This window comes from Schistocerca americana, chromosome 1 (genome assembly GCF_021461395.2).
Source record: "Schistocerca americana isolate TAMUIC-IGC-003095 chromosome 1, iqSchAmer2.1, whole genome shotgun sequence".
NCBI classification, from domain to species: domain Eukaryota; kingdom Metazoa; phylum Arthropoda; class Insecta; order Orthoptera; family Acrididae; genus Schistocerca; species Schistocerca americana.
The window spans coordinates 886,273,211-886,289,809 of NC_060119.1; the positions used below are offsets into that span (position 1 = coordinate 886,273,211).

General features: G+C 41.7%; 1 protein-coding gene across 1 annotated transcript in view; it reads right to left on the minus strand.

The window, feature by feature from the left end:
* Nucleotides 1-804: 804 nt before the first annotated feature.
* Nucleotides 805-16,599, minus strand: part of LOC124614383 (pyrimidodiazepine synthase-like) — a 49,209-nt gene continuing 33,414 nt past the window's right edge. The window contains exons 3-5 of the mRNA XM_047142938.1: nucleotides 15,760-15,892; nucleotides 5,430-5,542; nucleotides 805-1,241 (exon numbers count right to left, since the gene is read on the minus strand). Coding sequence (XP_046998894.1) covers nucleotides 1,119-1,241; nucleotides 5,430-5,542; nucleotides 15,760-15,892 — 369 coding nt within the window. The 3' untranslated portion in view covers nucleotides 805-1,118. The remainder of the gene's footprint in view (nucleotides 1,242-5,429; nucleotides 5,543-15,759; nucleotides 15,893-16,599) is intronic.

Sequence of the window (16,599 nt, forward strand, 5' to 3'; positions counted from 1 at the left end):
GTAAAAATCGTAGAGGGAGACCAAGAGATCAATACACTAAGCAGATTCAGAAGGATGTAGGTTGCAGTAGGTACTGGGAGATGAAGAAGCTTACACAGGATAGAGTAGCATGGAGAGCTGCATCAAACCAGTCTCAGGACTGAAGACCACAACAACAACAAGGGGTTTTTAATTGCAGCGAGTTCTTAAACATTCTTAATTTATTGCCATTCTTGGCGTGTAAGGCCTTCAGCTGTCATCACAGTAGCTTCTTTTTCTTAAAAATTATCTGTGTCTGTATTTTACGGTGTTGCTAATTTGTAACACACTGAAAACACTATTATTTACACAGTTGTTTATTCCTTCATTAATAACGTGTGGTATTTTATTTATTGTTAAGTCTGTAATAACTATTTTAAAATAAATTGTGTGTAACTGTAAAAGGCAACCAATAGTAACTGATTACGGCCCCGTCCACAATCGTAACCGAATCCTGCCTTCCCTTAACTAGAACAGGTTTCAATGTCGTTACAAAATAGTGTGCATATGTATTATGTAGTTTGCGGTGTTTGTTGGTTTCTTTGCTGTAACAGGCTCTGTTTCTTAGGCAACAGTAGTACGAATTGTGTCGATGATATTTTCACGTTAAATTGCAAATGGAATCTACATATAGTGTTAACGGTACACTACATGAGTATGTTGCTTTGTGCTAGAAACAAGTAGTGTTGTTTGGACTGGCTTTATGCTTAACATTTTCTTAACATTTTTTTCTGAATTAATCACAGCAGCAACTGATTAAAAAGCGGTAATAAAACACAGTTGATCTTCTGGGCTCAGGTACAAATATTTATTGTCAGTCTGTTTAAACACACTCAAAAGAAAAGAACACACAAAACTAATCGAAAGATAAAGACACATTTAATAATAAAACACCACATAAGTTTATTTAATTTACATGTGTATATTCTCATATTTTTATTAAGGAAACTATATTCAACAGTTTTCGTGTTAATGTCCATCTGTGAAATTATTCAACTTAGTTCAATGTCGAACGTCGAAGAACTGCAACCCATCTTCCAAGATGATACAGTTTCGACGCAGCAAACAGTGATCTGCTGGCAAACGGCACGCTGTGCCTGCTACAGCTTATCGTAGTCAAGGCTGCCGTCCCTGTATTTCATGATGAATGCTGCGTGCGCTTCTACGCTCATGATTGATGCTCTCACCGCTGGATCCTGCTTCATGGCCGCTCCCCACGCCATCTGCAAGGCAAACCTCTTTGTTATTATCTCATTTACAACGGTAACATCAGAGTAAACGGAAGTTTGTGATACGACAGTACTGGTTTAATACGTGTCGCGGCGAGAGTTTTGTGTACTTACAAGCGAATTTCTCTAAATGTTCAAATTTTTGTATTTTATTTTGAGTGCTTTAAGCCATACCATCTTACTGCTTGCTTACAATCAGCTTTATTTTCGTCAGACTAGTTTCCACGTGTACTCAAAGACAAGAAAAGACTGCCGAAACTGCCCTGCTATGAAAAGAAACGGCACCCCAGACCATCACTTTTGTTTATCGGGCAAATATCCCACCGATGTCTGGGTCGCACCCAGACATCTCTTTGCTAGTAATCGGGTCTCAGTTTGAAGTGGGGCTCATCACTGAAGACAGTTCCACTCCAATCAACGAGATTACAGGCCGAATACATGTCTGGAGACTTCCCAGGCAGTGGTGGGATACCAGCCCCCCGTCGCCCAACATATAGCCCGGCAGCCAGGAGTGACGGTCTGAGGTATCGTTTCATTTCGTAGCGGGACTACTTTGGTAGTCTTTCGAGGCACCCATACAGCACAGCGGTTCGTTGACGATATTCTACGATCAATTTTGCTGTCCGGCCGCTGTGACCGAGTGGTTCTAGGGCTTCAAATGGTTCAAATGGGTCTGAACACTATGGGACTTAACTTCTGAGGTCATCAGTCCCATAGAACTTAGAACTACTTAAACCTAACTAACCTAAGGACATCACACACATCCATGCCCGAGGCAGGATTCGAACCTGCGACCATAGCGGTCGCGCGGTTCCAGACTGTAGCGCCTAGAACCGATCGGCCACTCCGGCCGACCTAGGCGCTTCAGTCCGGAACCGAGCTGCTGGTACGGTCGCAGGTTCGAATCCTGCCTCGGGCATGGATGCGTGTGAGGGGACTGATGACCTCAGATGTTAAGTCCCATAGTGCTCAGAGCCATTCAGTTTTGTTGCCCTTCACCGCAACCCATCTTGGGCTTACATTTCAGCAAGATAATGCTCGCCCGTATACGGCGACAATTTCTACTGTGTTTCTTCGTGCTTGCTAAACACTTCCTTGGCCAGCAGGGTCGCCAGATCTCTCCCCAACTGAGAGCACTGGAGAATCATGGGCACGGCCCTCCAAGCAGCAGAGGATTTTGACGATCTAATGCGCCAGTTGGACAGATTCTGGCACGATATCCTTCATGAGAACATCCAAAAAAATCTATCAATCAATACCTAGCCGACTAAGTGCTTGCATAAGGGCCAGAGATCGACCAACGCGGCGTTGATTTGCTCAATTTGTGAAGCTCTTTCTCTTGAACTAATCACCAAATCTTCCTGAAAATGCAATAATTTGTTTGTCTGTACATATACATCTACCGAATTCCGTCCCATTCGGTTTACCCCATCGTGGTGCGTGGTTTTTTCTCTTTTTTTGTTTTGCTCTTTCTATGTTTTGGAGTGCATGTATTCGAGATTACGATAGGACAGTAGCTTTTTTAAATTGTGTCTTTATTGCTGGTTCATTTGAAGAACTTACTTAAGACAAGAACGTGGGTATTCATACCTTAGTCATTCTTCGATGTAATGTAGAAGCTTAGAGTCGTACATTAAGCTATAAACCACTAAATAAACGCCCATAAAGCAACGTTCATAAAATACATGAGTGTTTGACTTCTGTCAGAAGTCAATCAAGGGAAAACAAATATGACCATATAAAAATTTAACAACGTAACACAGAGTGCGTGAATCGACCCACAAGCGTCATTCGTTTGATTCATGGTGTGGAAGCATGCAGAGACGAGTGAGAACGCGGAGTTGGCCAATCACTGGTCATCCCGTTGGCCACTCCAGCTACGACAAACCAGACTCTGACGACGGTCACTGAAGTGGATTACCTCCTGGACCAGACTGCCTTGCCAGTATCGCACCCTGATTCAGCAGATGAACAACCCACCAGTCCTCCACAAACTGAACATACCGTGAGAAACTAAAGAAATGCTCCGACTATCACCGCCAATACACGAATCTAGCGAGAACTGCTGGGCTAGTATTAGTTCTAGTCGAAGGAAAGGGAAATTTTGTCAAAATTCGATGAAGACATGGTTGGGCGATGAAATCTGGGCTGCTGGCAGAGTGTGGTAACAGTCAGCAGCCAGCGGGCCAGCAAGGTGAACATGGCACTCTCAGGCACAGAGCTGCGATGGCAGTACTGCACGCACAGTTTGTTTTGAGTGGAGCAACAAGGAGGCAGAAAACTGCAGCATTGCTTTAAGTGATTGTGATGTATGAGGCAGGGCACCAGGCCAGGGCCAAGACTGGCAATTTGTAAGTAGCTGACGTGTGGGAATTCGAGGCTACAGGCCACGTTCGCTTCCCACCTGGTGTACCGGGGTACGGGCGTGGCATATGGTGTGGGAGGCGCAGCAGTGCTGCAACACCGCCAGAGACGGCGGTTGGTGTTGCCATCCGGCAAGCACTAGTGGCAAGTTGTGGCACACCATCCAGGAGGGCGCAGGTTCGAGTCTGGTCCTGTCCTGGGAGCAGCGGCGGCCCAGTACACCCACCTTCGTCCCAAGGTCGGACAGAGCAGGCCAATCGGGGCGGAGGGCGGCGAGGACCAGGGACTGTTGCAGTCTCTGGAATCGCGGGCAGCAGTGAAGCGCAAGTCGCAATGCATAGGCGGACAGCGACCAGGAGAGCGTGCCCGACTTCCAGCGGGGCGGCCTTGACGACAGCTGATGCGGCGACGACATACCAGGAGGCTGCTGAGATGACTGGACTCGCAGGACAGCGTGCGAGCGGCATACTGACACTACACTTCACCCATAGAGTACTGTAAATTACCTGAATAAACAAATGTTACCGAATACGACTGTACTGCCCCTTGGCACTCTTGAACTTGCTCGGCCTCCTGACAAAATACGGCATGGTGGGTCCCAGCTTCAGCTCTGCCATCTGGAGTCCCAGGTTCGACACACCAACCCCACGGGAGAACTATAGCAGCTTCAGCACATTCTCTGAAGCTGGACAACTGCTGCCTTTACCAGTGAACTCCGAATGTTTTACTGCAGTTTATAGTGATGTGCAATATTTCAAGTCATATTTAGTGAAGGAACAATACTACCGTACTTATAATGTTTGCTCATTGGTTTTTATGGTTAATGCTTTGAGAAACGAACTCAGCACACATTGGTCTGATGCAATTTATTAATGATCACTTGTATTACCTTCAGTTTAATCCTAACTGATGTGAGGCCACCAGTTGTGTAAGATCACTAAAATTGTTTTCGATTTGAGTTATAATGCTATTATGTTAGTCAACTTTATTAATGTCTAAACTTTTTTCATTCAATACATTTTTATATTAATAATTCACAAATCTGCCTGTAAATATTAGAACGATGGATTATTTACCGGAAATGTGAGACACATTTCCGCAGCCATAGATATCCCGGGTAATAGAGCGAGCACCTTGAAGAAAAGAGGAACTTCGGTGGATTGTGTAGGAAAAGGAACAACTTATCACAAAACAGCTGTATAAGGCGTTTGCATCCCTCTCGCATTGTATGTTCTATATCAGCAACCCACAAAACACTCTTTAGCACTCTCTCATTCTGTATCACCTAACGTCTTATACCTAACTGATAAGTGAAATGATGGAATTAAGTTGATTTTAGCAACAAGGAGTTCTCAAACAATCCCCATTCATAGCAGCAACGCCTATAGTGATTTGATCTTACCGTCTTGTATCGGTTTCCCGAAGATGACTTGGTGGAACAGTGTCAAGACTTAAAGATAATGTAAACAGTATCGAAAGATTCTGAAAATACAGCAGTATTTATTTAAATAGAAAACTTTATGTACGATTTGGTTTGCCTTACAGAGTATTAGAAAAAGAAAATAGCATGCACCGCGTTCAGTTCGGGTTCATTAAGAGCAAAAAGATCAGTTCGCGTGTTGGAGGGCACTGCAAAATCGAAAATTATTGATCAGCAATGTGGATTTCACGTTCCGACTCTCTATCTAAATTACGTGTCGCACATCTCTCGTGTCTTAGGGCTTTTTATCGAGGTTGAGTAAGGCATAGTAATAAGAATAGCCTTCTCGTGGTCATTACGACAATGAGTGATGAACGAGACAATCAGAATAGACTCACGAGTCTGGGGAAGTCCTGCAGCGGCAGCTTGACGTCGGGGTGCATCGCGCGCAGCGCTTCCATGCGCTCCGCCCACGGCCAGATCATGTAGTCCAGCATGCCGGGCCTCGCACCTGCAACACACACATCCAGTGCCGTGAGCACATGCCACATCTCAGCCAAAGTGTACGTACGTCACAGTGACCAGGAGTGATATCTCAGACGAATAAAATGAGCGTAAATTAAAAATAATTTGTAAAATGCTAAATCTAAATTAAACCCCAGAATAAACTGCTGTACCTCTTATAACCTGAAACAATGTCTATTCTTTAAGTACACTTCATTTTACTGTGAACAGCAACGGCAGCGGCGATTTATCTTCGACCCAGGCGGTGTGCACCATCAAGATGACAGTTCCCTACTAAAAAGTCTTGTTGTTGTAGCCTGTCACTATAGCTTATACATGAGGCAGGGCACTGACCAGTCATTCATTTAATAAGAAAAACTTAATTTTTCGAAAGAGCATTATGTGATCGGTATCGAAGCATACACCGATGACGACATACAGTGATCAGCCAGAACATTACGACAGCCGACCCACTATCGACATAAACCCGTCCAGGCGATAGCAGCGTCACCTGGTGTGAATTGACCGCTAGACAGACACACGCACGGTGCATATGTTATCAGGGAACGTGCTGTCCGTGTGTAGAAGGGGAAGATGCGCCATCTATCTGCGCCTGACCGAAAGCGGATTGTGATGTACCCGAGACTCGGCACGGGCATTTTGGAAACTCCGCGACTTGTTGGGTGTTCTAGGAGCGCTGTGGTGAGTGTCTTCAGTACGTGGAGAATCAAAGGCGAAAACACGTCCAGATGTCGTGGAGTTGGGCGGCCACCCCTCATTGTAGGTGCCACACGTCGTATGCTGGGAGACCGGTAAAACACGACAGGCCTCGAACTTTGACGAAACTAACATCAGACTTTAAAGCCGGGCAGAGTACAAGTGTGTCTGAACACACAGTGCACCTAACACTCATAATGATGGCCTCCACAGACCACGTCGCACGGTGTGCTGAACACAAGGACATCGCTAACTATGGGGACGTGACCGTTGGCACTGGACGTTGGCGCAGTAGCAGAGCGTTTCATGGTCTGATGAATCGTGACACTTTCTTCATGTACCGATGGAAGGGCACGAATCCGTCGTCTACCACGGGAACAGCTTCTTGACACTTCTACTGCGGGATGGAGACAATCTTGCAACGGCTCCATTATGCTCTGGGGAAGATTCACGTGGGCACCCATGGGTCAAGTGGAGCTCGTGCAAGTCCATGAACAGACCACATACTACACTCCTTCATGACGATCATGTTTCCCAACGGCATTGGCATTTTACAACAAGATATTGCTCCACGTCACAAGACTAGGAGCGTGATTGGGTGGTTCGACAGATGCAGTGGTGAGTCGCCAAATCTGAACACGATCGAACACGTCTGGGATGTGGCTGAACGTGACGTCAGAACTCATCTTCCATCTCGTCGGAATTTACGGAAATTACCTGCCAGCTCCCTCCAGTGACCTACCAAGGCCACATTGCTTCCACGCCGCGATGTATCGCCGCTGTTATCTTGCCAAAGGTGGACATGCTGACTATTAGGTAGCTGGTCATAATTTTCTGGTTGATCAGTGTACATTTTATGTCAAAGGGAAAAGTCTGATTTTTGGCGCGAACTTCATTCTGTTCATGGTTGTTCAACAACATATGGAGTCAGAGTATATTTACTGTATTGGTAGTTTAATAAAAAATATAAATGTAAACAAATCAAATAATAACAACTATTGTATTATTGATGTAAAATTTATAAATGTCTGAGAAACTTTATGTCAACGATTCTGTGAGAATAAAAGCTTTTATTTTGTTTCAAGAGATGTTTGAATAACAACATTCATGGCATCAGCCATTTAATCGGGTCTATCTGAATATTCGTAACTGCTTGTGATGATGAACGGAAACCCTGCTGCCACGTACTTATGAAAATGGCCAAGATGGCATTTCTGGGACTACAAACAGACTGACTTTTCCGTTCTATGGCTGGTAAAATACTGAACTGTGACTGATTGTTTCACTTTAATGGTCATTAAGATACTGGGATGTGATTGGAGGTGAAGAAAGGGGAGGTGAGGGTAGGGGTGTGTCAGTGGAGGGTGTGGCTAATGAAGCGGTAGTGTGGCTTGGGAAGGGGTGTGTGACTTAAGCAGGGGGCATGGCCAAAAATGAGGGCCAGTCTGAGGAAGATGATGTGGCTTAGGAAGGGGGCATGGCTTCGGACAGGGGTGTGGCTTGGAAAGGTGGCATGGCTTAGTAAGAGGCTTTGGCATGGAGGAGGCTGTGGCTTAGTGAAGAGCCATGGCTTAGTGAGAGGATGTGGCAGTAGTATGGCTACCTACTACACTTTACACTTACACTCATTACTGAAGACTGCAGTAACATTGACACCACAATCCAAGATTCCACCCACTTGATCTTGAGAAGAGCAAGAGTTAGTGCAGGGTGTGTACATGCAATTTATTCATATATAATAAGCCATGCCCTTTGTTAATGACATAATTATTGTGACATCATAAGCCATGAACCTTCCTATTGATGATCACATAAGAAATGGACGCAGGAAAATTTAAAATTGGCAGGACATTAAAAAAAGTTAAAGCTGATACTGGGCAGTAAATTCGAAGTCGAAGTCTCTCTCTCTCTCTCTCTCTCTCTCTCTCTCTCTCTCTCTCTCTCTCTCTCTCACACACACACACACACACACACACACACACACACACACCACATACACACACACACACATATACACACACACCCTTACGAAATGATCAAAAGAATTCGACTGTTCGTTTTACACTTACGCTCATTTATCCAAAAAAATTACTAAACGCACAAACAGATACAACCCCCCCCCCCACCCACCCTCCAGACATACATACATAATCAGAGCCTAATATATTTTAGCCAACACTAAAATGAGAGAGGGAGAGTTACAATGTAGTGTCGTCTGGTCTGTGTTAAAAGTATACAAATGACCTGAATTATTTATCAAAAAATACCTCACACACTTAAAACAGATCTAATTTGCGTCAAACTAGTGTCCAAAATGTATATGTCGACTCTAAAGTTAGTATTACATTCCTGGATACTGACTAATAACATAACCTAACAGTGTATAAAGTTAGGCATAAGAGACTGATGTAAAACTAACCTGACAAGACTTATAAACGCAGAAAATACATATTAGCTAAAATACTACACTAAGCAATCAAGCATACGAATCAAGAGACAGTCTGACTTTTTGGAAGAATGTGATTAATTAGGACTACAGTTCATGTAAGTCACAATACATCCACAAATTAAATATTTCCACATCTAAATCATTCTCAAGCACGATGTTACAAGGGACAAATATAATGCATCATGTTGTACACAGTAAAAATATAACCCATGATACTGACTGTCAGCTATTGCTTTTATTATGAATGAATCAGGCCCACTAGGTGTTATGTACAATAACAACTTTCGACTAAAGTTGCAACATCTATCAACCGTAGCTATGGTACCAAGGCTTGCTAAACGTTTGTAGACTGTATTTCCTATAATCAACTATTAAATAACTCCAATATCTAAAACAATTAGCGATGGGAAAACACACACTTACACACACAACGAACCCAAAAGAACAAACAAACTGAGCAGATACCACGTTAAGAAAGAAGGAAGAAGTTGTTTTGACGATTTTTCTGCGGTGTAGAACTCAAACTGCAAATTTTTTCATAATACATAATTAGATCTTTCCCTATGTTTAATTGTCTATCACAATTAATGATTATGACTGTGTTGGAACGTCTCCAAAGAAGATGGAATCGATATCTCAAAAATAAACTCTTTGATACACACATGTATCCACACTCATTCACACTGATACACAAACAGATACATGCTGATTACATGCTTCTCATAATACGCATATAGAATTACAGATTGCTACAAAAATTTGAGCAAAATGAAACTGTATTATTTCTGGAAATATGTAAGATTTTGCAAATTAAATATTTCTGCATCTAAATTGTCTGTAGCAGTGATCAAAAACACATCCAGATCACTTTTTGACACTACTTAAATAGATTACATGTTAGTAGTTCACAGTAGTTCAATCTTTGTACCATACATTCAGTTAATTTAAGTTCATACAAATTTGGTTGCACAAACATGCACATGAGCACTTCTTCAAATCTAGCCTATAGCCAAAACTCAGTTCTAAAACAGAAAGTTCGATTTCCTAACACACTTTGCATACGCAATGGACCCTCAAATTATATATTTCCACACTTAATTTTCTGTATAACTTATTAAAATACACACAGCTCGGTTGCTGACAACATTAAATTCATCTAGAGCACTACTGTAGCTCTAACTTGCCATCCAAATTACTCTGAAATTAGAAAAGTAAACAATGACACATCGCAAAAACAGCTCACTATACATGTTGGAATGCATTTAGCGTAGCAGTACGATCACAGTACCTACCTCTAGCGCAGTACAAAATGGCATTCACCCTTCACTAACCTAGTAGTATCTATTTTCTTTATGATTCAGAATGTTAAAAAATTTACAATGCAGACAGTCTAAATGCGCTGCAGGAAGCAATGGTGACTGTCCATCATTGAGCACTAACCATCATTTTGCATTGAGCATCATTCTCTTCAACTAACAGTATTTAGGGTAGTGGTGGTCAGACATTTCCACATCCGCTCATCTACCAGGTTGCCTCATAATTCATTTTTATTACATGTGTGTGTACAGTACGTTAAAAAATTAAAATACAAAATTTCCACATCTGCCTCATCAACACCTCTCTGATGTGTACACCACAGTAACTTGTGTGTCTGTGTAATGCTTACTTTAACGATGCAACAACACAGGAAATACAGTTTTGCACTGTGTAACAGTGGAAGATGGCAACATGTTGTACTGTGCTAGTAGTAGGCATTCTGATCATATTGTTATGGTAAATGTATTCTGACATACATAGTAAACTGCTTTTTGTGATATTGTTACTGTTCACTTTGCGAATTCTCGAAGTACTTTAGGCTGTGAGTTAGAGCTACAGTAGTGCTCTACACTGAGATGGCAAAAGTCATGGGATAGAGATATGGACACATACAGATGGCAGCAGTCTCGCATGCACAAGGTATAAAAGAGCAGTGTGTTGACAGAGTTGTCATTTGTTCTTAGGTAATCTGAAGAGGTTTCCAACGTGATAAGGGCCGTACGACAGAAATTAACAGACTTTGAATACGAAGTGGTAGTTGGAGCTAGATGCACGGAACATTCAGTTTCAGAAATCGTTAGGGAATTCAATATTCCGAGATCGACAGTGTCAAGAGTGTGTCGAGAATACAACATTTCAGGCAGTGGCCTACGGCCTTCGCTTAACGAACGGGAATACTGGCGTTTGCGTGGAGTTGTCAGCGCTAACAGACATGCAACACTGCGAGAAATTACAGCTGAAATCAATGTGGGACGCACGACGAACGTATCCGTTAGAACAGTACGGCGAAATTTGGCGTTAATGGGCTATGGAATCAGACGACCGCCATGAGTGCCTTTGCTAGCAGACGACATTGCCTACAGCGCTTCTCCTGGGCTCATGAAAATGGTTCAAATGGCTCTGAGCACTATGGGACTCAACTGCTGAGGTCATTAGTCCCCTAGAACTTAGAACTAGTTAAACCTAACCAACCTAAGGACATCACAAACATCCATGCCCGAGGCAGGATTCGAACCTGCGACCGTAGCGGTCTTGCGGTTCCAGACTGCAGCGCCTTTAACCGCACGGCCACTTCGGCCGGCCTTGGGCTCATGACCATACCGTTTGGACCATAGGTGATTGGCAAAAAGTGGTCTAGTCTGTTGGTAAGAGCTGATACTTGCAGTAGGATTCGAGTGTGGCGCAGTCCCCGCGAAGCCCTAGAACCAAGTTGTCAACAAGGTACTGTGCATGCTGGTAGTGGTTCCATAACGGTGTGGGCCGTGATTACATGGAACGGACTGGGTTCTCTGACCCAGCTTAATCGATCAGTGACTGAAAATGGTTATGTTCGGCTACCTGGAGACCATTTGTAGCTATTCATATACTTAATGTCTACATACAACTTCGGATCGAGCGAGGTGGCTCACTGGTTAGCACACTGGACTCGCATTCGGGAGGACGACGGTTCAATCCTGTGTCAGGCCATCCTGATATAGGTTTTCCGTAATTTTCCTAAACTACTCCAGGCAAATGCCGGGATGGTTCCTTTGAAAGGGCACGGCCGCCTTCCTTTCCCGACCTTCCCTAATCTGAAAAGATCGATGACCTCGCTGTTTGGTCTCTTCCCCTAAACAACCCAACCCAACACAACTATGGAATTTTGTGGATGACAATGTGCAATGTCACCGGAGCACAATTGTTCGCTATTGGTTTGAAGGACATTCTAGACAATTCGAGAGAATGATTTTGCCACCTACATCGCTCGACATGAATTCCATCGATCATTTATGGGACATAATCGAGAGGTCAGTTTGTGCACAAAATCCTGCACCGGTAACACTTTTCGCTGTTATAGACGACTATAGCTCAGTATTTCCAGAGGGGATTTCGCGAAACATGTTGAGTCCGTGCCACGTCGAGCTGCTGCAATACGCCGGCCAGTAGGAGTCCTGACACTATTAGGAAGTCCCCCATGACTTTTATCACTTCAATGCACACGAATTTCAAGTTATCAATAAGTGAACCGTATGTATTTTAATAAGTTATACAGAGAATTTAGATGTGAAAATATTTAATTTGAAGGTCCGTTGGCCGGCCCTGTGGCCGAGCGGTTCTAGGCGCTACAGTCTGGAACCGCGCGACCGCTACGGTAGCAGGTTCGAATCCTGCCCCGGGCATGGATGTGTGTGATGTCCTTAGGTTAGTTAGGTTTAAGTGGTTCTAAGTTCTAGGGGACTGATGACTTGATATGTTAAGTCCCATAGTGCTCAGAGCCATTTGAACCATTTTTTTTGAAGGTCCGTTGTGCATGCGAAGTATGATAGGAATATCGGACTTGCGGTTTTAGAGATGAGTTTTACACGTGAGTGTATGACTGGTAATTCGTGGTGCAGTTTAAGCGGTACGTAAAATCTGAAGTAGTGCTCATGTGCATCTTGTTTCAACCAATTTTAAGTATTTAGATGAATTTAATGTGTGGTACAAAGATCGAACTACAGTCATCTACTAACATCATTTAAGAAGTCTCAGCGAGCTGTGTGTACTACAGACAATTTAGATCCGGAAATATTTAATTTGACGGTCCATGATGCTTGCAAAGTTCGCGATATCTTATATGTTTTCCAGAAGTAATATGGTTTTATTTTGCTCGAATTTTCGTGGAGATCTGCAATTATGCTTGCATGTTATGATAACGTACAAGCGGTATATATTTTATAGTAAGTAATGCAGACAATTTAGATTTAATTGTAAGTTACACTATGTCTGAAACCTGTTCAGAATGCTATATTTTTCGATACCATTAAATCTTGCTCGAATTTCTCTAGAGATCTGTAATTATGCTTGCAAATTATGACAAATACGCAAGTTGTGTGAATCTGAGTGCATGTGTTTGTACGTGTATGCAAGTGCATGTGTATGTGTGTGTGTGTGTGTGTGTGTGTGTGTGTGTGTGTGTGTGTGTGTTTGTTAGTACTCGAAAATTGATAAATAATTATATCAAAAAATTTACTTTAGAGATACCTACTCTGTTTTGTTCTAGAATTTCATATGAAGATGCTTCAACTCTGACATCGACTTCGGTCCTAATGTGCCTAAACATAAGGAAAGTTCTTGCTGTGAATTACTAAAAAATGTGCAGTTTGAGTGTTAAAACGCAATAAAATCGTCGAAACACCCTCATCCTTCCTTTTTGCTCTGGTGTGTGTGTGTGTGTGTGCGTGTGTGTGTGTGTGTGTGTGTGTGTGTGTGTGTGTGCGTGTGTGTTTATTTTCACATCACATATTTTTATTAGATTCTGGTGTTATTTAATAGCTGATTATCGGAAATGCGGTCTACAATTGTTTAGAGAGCACTGGTACCATAGTTCCAACTGATAAATATTGCAACTTTTGTCGAAAGTTGTTACTGTACATAACTTCTAGTGGGCCTAATAAAAGCAACAACTGCCAATCAATATCAATAATTATGTTTTTCAACTACATAACATGATACATTAACTTTGATCTTTGTAGTGTGGTGCTTTAGAACAATTTATATGTGGAAATGTTTAATTTGAGAGTTTATCGTGGCTTAAACCAAGAGAAGGCCAAATTAATTACATTTTTTCAGGAAATTGGTCTGCCTATTGGTGTGTTTGTTCGACTGCTTAAGCTAATTTCATTTTTCTGCAGTTATAATCCTTGTCATGTTAGTTTTACGATATTCATCTCTTAGGCGTACCATCTAATGTCAGTTATTAGTTTATCATGTTACCTGCAATTGTTTAGGCATAAAAATAGCATTGGAGTACTCACTTTGGAGTTGACAATCGTATTTTAGGCACTGAGTTGATGAATATGTATGTGGAAAATAACATGGGATACTTAAGTATTCAACTCCTTTGCGCTTCTGACGTATTTTATTAGACATTTTACACATGGAAAGAACATTGTGACACATGACAAGCATCATAGACGTGCTAAATAATTAATCTGAGGCCATGTTGCTTCTTAAAACAAATGTGGTACTCTGATCGAACTATGAACATAGCCCCCTGTTAGCGATGACACGCAACAAGAGGTTAGACCTGTAGTTGATTTTATTTCCTTTTTTGAAGTTTTTCAGAATAGTATTTAAAGTATAGCTCATCTTCAACATCGTATATTACCAGTTCAGTAATCACGTTGCATAGGCATACTTTGATTTTTATCTGTTTATGTTTTATACTAGATCTCATATTCAATAATAAATGTATCTGCCTTCTTAGGTAGGCATGAAAATGGTATTGGGATACGTAGTTTAGATGTCTGAATCATGTTTTCGACACCAGTTTGAAGTAAACATTGCAATTTTTTGCATTTGGATGCATTTTTGCAGACTTGGAATGAAAAATGTGACTTTTGCAAGCATCATAAACGTGGTAAATAATTTATTTGAGGTTCTGTTGTGTCTGAAGCCAAGCATGTTACTGAGATGAACTTTGAAAGCTTTACCAATGTAGCTGTCTGCTGAGGAGGACAAGCAACAGGAGCATGAGAGCAACAGTTGATTGGCTTTTGAAGTTTCATGGACTAGTATTTAAGGTGAGACTCATGTTTGACAACTACGTATTACTAATTCATTAGCTACACTGGATAATAAAATGTTTGTTTTTTACTATTTATGGAGAATATGTTATGTACCTGTAATAATATTTTATACTAAAGAAGACATAGCTTCCAACGAAGTTTACCAATGTGTCTGGTGAGCCAGTTGGTAAAAGGTTTTTTGAATACAGTGACGAACACATTTTCAAGTAGGATACTTTTTCAAGTGTGTGACGTATTTTTTGATAAATAATTCAGGTCGTTTAGATGCTTTTGAGCACAGTCCAGATGTGGCAACTGTGTAATTGGAAGTTTCACTTTAATGGTGGCTAAAACACTAGGCTCTGATTGTAGAAGAGGAGAGAGGGACTGTACATTAGGCAGTGTGTGCGTGTGTGTGTGTGTGTGTGTGTGTGTGTGTGTGTGTGTGTGTGAGTCTGTTAATTTGTGAGTGTTTAAATTTACGTCACTCTACAATCTTTCATTTTTTAAATTTCCCACCAGTTTTCAAATTTCTTGCCTCTGTCTCTTGATGAAATCTTCGAAAAAAAACGGGTGTGGCTTCTGACGTCACAATAATTACATAATTAATAAAAGGGTATGGCTTATTATATCATTGTCTCTGCACGTAGGCAATTTTCACAATCACCTGCAATTTTCAAGGTCAAGTGGGTGATGTCTTTCATTTTAACACCAATGGTATCGCATACCTCAGTACTGTGTTTAAGTGCAAAATGCACCAGGTAGCAAGTAGCCTTACTAGCCTTACTACTCGTAGCAAACACCTGCCACAGGCTTACCAGTGGCCTGTGAGCATATATGATACCGAATACCCTCTGCATTCCAAGCACTGTTGTAGCATTTTTCTTGGAGTGCTCATTACCATCTACCTATACCATATAATCACAGTAACTACGATCAACAACTGCTGTTATATTTGCTACTTAAGAGTCGAGGAAGAGCTGAATGGCTTACCTCCAAAGTACTTGGATCCTGTCTTTGCAAGTTCATTCTCGAAGGGCTGAATGCCAGCCGCAATAGAGTACACGACATCTTCCACTGCCTGTGAAGCGTTGGGCCCTAAGAGCTTCATGTAAATTGGGATCATCTGCCAAAAAGAAACATGTCAGAGCATAGCAGGCGGTGTTTTTAGTTGAAAATGACGGCAGCCAAAACTGGTGTTAAACACATAATATATGCTTGAAACAACAAGTGAAATTCTATGTCAAGCACTTATAATCCTAGTGCTCGGTTTTGACACTAGACAATTATACTGAAGAGAATACATGAATGCGTATTTACAGATATAAAAGCTCAAGGTGTCACAATTTTTTCCACAGTAAATTGTTAACAAATAGCATTAGAAGCAATTTTTATGATATCAATTCACACTTTATTAAAAATTTAATCATAAATAATACACGCAAATGAAAATATGAATAAATTGTTCCCTAACCTCTTACGGATATTAACAATCGCTTTATAATGCAAATATCTTCGATAGATAAATGAGAAGAAGGTGGCTGAGGAAGGTGGTATTCCATAATCATCAATGTATTTGAAAATTTTGATCTTTCACAGTTAACTCGGGATCACGAAACAAAAAGAGCAAGCTGCGTTTCACACGAGCAATGCTTTGTAAAACCATGCACATAAGCTTTTCACTCTTAAGAAAGTTTATTCCACGGCATTATTGTTCAACAAGATTACAAGATTTTTGCGCAGTTACTGGCGACGCGCTGCGGATCCCTCTGACCACGTGTCCTCTCCACCTCACAAACTACGCCAGGTGGCACAGTTAACGTCTTGACAGCA